This window comes from Coffea arabica, chromosome 11e (assembly GCF_036785885.1).
Source record: "Coffea arabica cultivar ET-39 chromosome 11e, Coffea Arabica ET-39 HiFi, whole genome shotgun sequence".
Lineage (NCBI taxonomy): Eukaryota > Viridiplantae > Streptophyta > Magnoliopsida > Gentianales > Rubiaceae > Coffea > Coffea arabica.
This window is the reverse complement of record NC_092331.1, coordinates 15,066,629-15,072,690: the sequence shown is the minus strand read 5'-3', so window position 1 is coordinate 15,072,690 and position 6,062 is coordinate 15,066,629. Positions and strand designations below refer to the sequence as shown.

Here is a 6,062-nt window from a genome sequence, read left to right as displayed (position 1 = left end):
TTCTTATCTAAAATCTAACATGCAACAAGAGTAATCAAGAGTATTAGAAAAATAAGAGGTTTTATAGAAATTTTAGCTCCCTTTTCTTGACAAATAAAAGCTGGAAAATGTAGACAGTTTCCTCTTTCTCGGTTCTTGAAGGATGAAATGCATCATATTTCCTCTGTTTTCTCCCCTCAATGCAGCTAGTTTTGGACACAAGAAGGCTTCAAATCTCTCCTCACCCTCTCGATTTCCAGAAAGGATGAATTGTTCCAATCAATTCTCAATCCCTCACTCATGGTTGCAGGACAAAGAAGGTTGAAAATTTTCTTGGTTTAGCTTATACCAATTCTTTCTCTCTCTCTCTCTCTCTCTCTCTCTCTCTCTCTCTCTCGATTTGCTAGACTAAGGAAACAAGTAAAACTTGTCTCGGTTGCCAAAGGAAGAAACATGCAAGATTAAGTTTTGCCTTGCTAAAACTTTAGGTTGGTTTGAACCATAGTTATAAAACCATCCCGACCCGACTGTTGAACCTGTGACCCAGCCATGAAACCAGGTCGGTTTACTTATTAGATTGGAGTTGCAAATTGGACCCGCTCGACCTGGACGGTTTAAGCAGTGAACCGCTAGAACTGGCGGTAATTGATAAACTCGTTGGGTTTTGGCAATTTTTTTGAAGTTACCGTTTACCCAATTTTTTTATTTTGACCATTCACACTACATGGGCATTATCGTCTTTTCGCTACATTTTTAGCCAATTAGAAGAGAAAATCAGAAAAATTGAAGAGGGATTCGGCCGTCATTGGGGATTTAGGCATTTAGGGATTCTTTTCTTCTTTGTTTCTCTGAGAACGAATTGAGAACGCAGAGATTAGTTGCTGCTCCGATCATTTTCGTTTGTTTTGCCAGCTGCTTTGATCAATTTTCCTTTCCTTTGCTTTGCCAATTGCTTTAAGAGTCTGAGGCAAGAAATTGGAAGTTCGAAGTTCAAACTTCGAAGTGGAACTCCAGATTTCTTCTTGAAGCTGCCCCTGCCACCGAAACTGCCATTGAAGCCTTGAAGCTTTGTTGCCGGTAAGCCAGTGAAGCCTTGCAGCTGGGCACACACCACGGCACCAGTGAAGCCTTGAAGGTAAGTAATACTCCAGCAGTCCAGCTTTCTACTCATTTTTAGGCTTTTAGCTTTAGTCAATTTTAGAGTTCAGCTTCCCTGTGTAGCTTCCCTGCGCATCAAAATTGAATCATAGTAGCCATTAAACAAATGCAGAGATTGTGAATAGAACCAAGAATCTGGTATTGACTATTTTTAGACTTTTTCCAATATGAAGACTGTTAGCACTCTTCTTGCCTTGGCTGCTTAGAGACATCTCTTTAGTTCCTCTTAAAGAATGGAATTAGGAATTCTATTTTCGTTTTATTGTAGGTCGGTCATCTCTTCAATCTAGAATTATATCTCTTGTTTGCTTTCTGGTACCGGTTTAAGTTCCTTTGTTCAAAACTTCAAATCAATATCTATGTCAGGCTTCTCTTCTCGGTGGTCGTGTCCTGATTCCTAATATGCCGATTCCTATTATTCAAATTACTTGTGTGCGTGTTCCTTAATAGTATGTCTCTTACTGTTATTGCTTGCGGGCTTGATTAGTCTGGTGCTTTCCTTTCTGGCTTGACCATGAGGCCATGACTATTGGAATCTTACAGGAAGCAACCGTTGTACCCCGCCTTCTAGCTCTTAGACTTTGAGGAAGGAGTGAGCTAATCCTTGTTCCGTTAGTTGACTTTTTGCCCGCGGCTAATTTTTTTGCTCTAGCTCTGCGGCTAATTTTTTTCCTATTAGTTGACTCTAGGTCTTTCAGTTTTTGCCTGCGGCTAATTTTTTTAAATAAAAGATATGTTTTATTACTTTTCAAATATTTGCAATGGACTCTATTGGAGAAACACCGTCTTAAACACCAAGTACAGAACCAACACCTAGTACATCAAATTCTCAAAATCAACCTCTAACAAGGGGAAAGACGGACCCTGCATGGTCTCATTGTAGAGAAGATTCTATGTCCAACAAAAAAGTTAAGTGCTTGGTATGTATTCACTGTGGAAAAAGAATTCGAGGAGGCGGTATCAATCGATTCAAGCAGCACCCTGCAAGCGTAAAAGGGGAGACAACACCTTGTCCGAAGGTTGATGCACCGATTAGATTTGAAATGCTAGAAAACTTGAAAACTATGGAAAGTAAGAAAAGAAGCTTGAAAGAACGCTCAAGGGGAAGTGATTTATATGGTCAAGATCTAAGACAACATGAAGAGGAGGTATGCATGCAAGATGCAGAAGATATTCAAGAGATTCAACCACCTTTCCCACTACTGAAGTTCCAAAAGGAAAAAAATTCTTCAACAGCACAAAAAAGGAAAAACAATTGGGACTTTTTTTATGCCAAGAGCTACTCCAGGAGGTCAACCATCCATCAAAAGTGTGATGCAAAGCAAAGAAGCTAAAGAGAAGGTTGACTTGGCAGTTGCGAAGTGGATGATTGATGCTTCCATCCCCTCCAATGCAGCAAACTCTACATATTATCAAACAATGTTTGATGCTGCTTGTTCTTTTGGAGTTGGTTACAAAGTGCCTAATTTCTATGACTTGTGTGGCTATTTATTGACAAAAAATGTTGAGCAAGTTAAGAATTTTGTTAATAGCTTTCGTACAACTTGGAAAGAAACTGGATGTACTATTATGGCTGATGGATGGACTGACCAACAAAGGAGAACTCTTATCAACTTTCTAGCTTATTGCCCTAGAGGAACTGTTTTTTTAAATCAGTTGATGCCTCAAATGCTTCTAAGACTGCAGAGATGTTGCATAAGCTGTTTAGAGAAGTGGTTTTATTTGTTGGGGTGGAAAATATGGTACACTTAGTCACTAACAATGCTGCCAATTATGCTGCTGCTGGAAGATTATTAGAAAGGAAATTTTCAACACTTTATTGGTCTCCATGTGCTGTTCATTGCTTAAATTTGATGCTGCATGATATGGGCAAGTTAGATGAGGTTAGTAAAGTGGTTGGACATACTTCAAAAATAACAAAATACATTTATAATCATTGTTATCCATTGCATTTGATGAGAAAACACACTGGTGGAAAAGAAATTATTCGGCCTGCTCCTACACGTTTTGCTACTAATTTCATTGCATTGCAAAATATTTTAGTGCAAAAAGATGCTTTAAGAGCTCTGGTGACTTCAAAAGAATGGACTCTTTCAGCATATGCTAAGGAGAGTAAAGGAAAAAAATTTGTGGATCTTGTGCTAGATTCTATGTTTTGGAAAGAATGTGCTACAATAGTTCAATTAACTGAGCCTCTTATTCGAGTTCTAAGAATTGTTGATAGTGATGAAAGGCTTGCTATGGGATACTTGTATGCTGCCATGCATAGAGCCAGAGAAGAGCTTTTGAGAAGATTCTCAAGAAAAAAGAAAATAGTTGATCCTTTCTTAAAAATAATTGATTCAAAATGGGATAGTCAACTTCACAAAAATCTTCATGCTGCCGGTTATTGGCTCAATCCTGCTTATCAATATAATTCTCTTGATTTGGAAAAGCACAGGCACATAACATCAGGACTTTTGGATGTAATTGAGAAATATTCTTATGGAAATCCTGATCTGATGAGTAATTTGACCGGAGAGATGAGATTACTTTGTAAAGCTGAAAGTGATTTTGGTAGAGTTTCTGCTATACGAGATCGTGATGTCATGCTTCGAGGTACCCAAAAATTAACTTCATTTTTTATTGATGATTTGATTTTAATTGTAAATACTATAATCTGATTTTTTTTCTTTATTTATTGCAAGAGATGAATGGTGGACATGTTATGGTAGTAGTGCACCTAATTTGCAAAAACTAGGCATACGTGTTCTAAGCCAAATTTGCAGTGCTTCTGGCTGTGAAAGGAATTGGAGTTTATTTGAGCATATCCACTCAAAGAAGAGAAATAGATTGAAGCATCAATGACTAAATGATTTGGTTTATGTACACTATAATTTAAGGTTACAACAAAGGTAAACTACATTTTGCAATCTGATGACATGACATTTGTTAGTTAACTAGTTGTAATGTTTTGTATTAGTAGAAATGCAAGGGGTAGAAATTATGATCCTATTGATTTTGAGGACTTCAGCGCCAATGAAACTTGGATTTTGGATGATGAACCTTCATAGTTAACTTCAGCTGAATAAGAAGGTTTTAGGAATGAAATAGCTACATTTGCTATCAGCCGACAAAGTGGTGAGTTATTCTATTTAAGCCATATGCTTGCTTAATCTTTGTTTTTCGTTTTTGGCTAAATATTATCTAAATTTAGTGAATGATTCATTGATTTTTGTACTTATGTAGATGAAACTCTAAATTTGGATGATTTGGACACTGGAGATGATGATGAGACCAATAATGAAGAGAATGTTGAAAGAAATTATCTTAATGCAGGCTGTGATGTAAACGAACTGGTGGTACTGAATTTGGTAGAAGTTGGGAACCGTGGGCATGAATAGATGGAGTGAACTATTCAAGCGATAATTGTGGTGTTGTTTATGTTTATGACTTTACGTTTGGTTGTATTGAATTGGTCGTTTATGACTTATGTTTCATGGTTTGATACTTAGATTTATCTTGTATTTGTGTGTAATTTACTGATTTTAGTTTGAATTCATGAATTGTGGATCACATATGGTTATGGATTATGTGTGTGAAATGAACTATGTATAATTTACATGTTTAGTTAATTATATATATTTTTTTATTATATATTGTGATCCAACGGTTCAACCAATGACCCACCAGTTGAACCACTGACCCGTCAACCCGGTCCTCTTGCCGGGTAGATGTCCGGATTGGTTTTAATAACTATGGTTTGAACAAATGGCTAAAGAAAAATGGTGACAAGTGTCATGGTTAATGATAAGTGTCAAATACATGCAACAATAGAAATTTATGTCTTGCACTTTCCTCTCATTTCACTATTACCCCACTAGTTTCTTGTCTAATTAGTATTACATCCCTAGGGTCTAATCTTGCAATGAATTAAAATGTCTTGAGCACTCAAATTACAACAGAAGAAGTTAAACATGTAATTAAATCGATAAATAAGTAACATGACACATTTGTATTTCTCATAAAAATGTGAAGAGTATTTATATAAATTTTTGGATTCTCGCATTTCAAACTTCTATTATTCACTTCTCAAGTGGTAAAACAATTAAAAACTTAAATTCATCAACAAGAAGGTATATATATAATTAGAAATAAAAGCATGAAATTTACACAAAATTTTCCGGCCCTCGCACCTTTTCTCTTCTTTCCTTGAACTATTTTAATCCAAAAAAGAAATCTAGCAATCCCTCGAACATAGTTTTATTCATACATTACCTATTATCTATACAATATATAAATTCAGAGGAGTAACAGTTGGTGTAAACTTTTTATATCATTCTTTGAACTTTCAATTTTATCCTTAAAGAAACTAAGTTTTGCTCTAATTATCTAATCACATTTTACTAACATAACTATCCATAACCACCCTAAATATTGTAACTACAAAAGAACTATAACTTTATGAACCAGCATTCTTTAATAAATTTATAATAACTGCATTTATGTGAAAAACAAAATTTATATAAATTTAATTCATTTGAATTATTTCCAAATTGCACATATATTGAGTGTGCCCTTAACACTAGTACTGATAACTAAATAATTAACCCACAACTACTTATGTCAACAAAAAGATCACTAGTTTCTTTCACTGCATTATTTAGATCAAAAAGCAAACATTTACAATATTCTTTACCATTATCTCCTTTTTCATGATCTTTTGGTTTGTACAAATGGTGTTTTTGCAAGTATATTAAAAGGTATTTTTGCCAAATATAATATACAAAGAGTTTATCTACAAAAAGTGACTTAAAATTATGACATTTCTAAACCATAAACATAAATATGGAATCCCTAAAATCAAAGAGATTGGTTAATTTTTAGTTTATTTCTGTCGCTTGAGTCGTATTGTTGTTTAGTATAGAATTTTCCATATACTAGGA

At 35.1% G+C, this 6,062-nt stretch overlaps 1 protein-coding gene across 1 annotated transcript; it reads left to right on the top strand.

Moving 5' to 3' along the window:
* Positions 1-782: 782 nt before the first annotated feature.
* On the top strand, positions 783-4,629 carry LOC113718071 (uncharacterized). Its single transcript, XM_072072956.1, has 2 exons — positions 783-4,257; positions 4,366-4,629. Exon 1 carries the CDS (start codon positions 2,826-2,828, stop codon positions 3,798-3,800), a length of 975 nt encoding a protein of 324 aa, XP_071929057.1. The 5' UTR covers positions 783-2,825; the 3' UTR covers positions 3,801-4,257; positions 4,366-4,629.
* The last annotated feature ends 1,433 nt before the right edge of the window (positions 4,630-6,062 follow it).

What these genes read in the sequence shown, in the direction of transcription:
- LOC113718071 (XM_072072956.1), top strand. Translation starts at nt 2,826, where the DNA reads ATGTTGCATAAGCTGTTTAGAGAAGTGGTTTTATTTGTTGGGGTGGAA.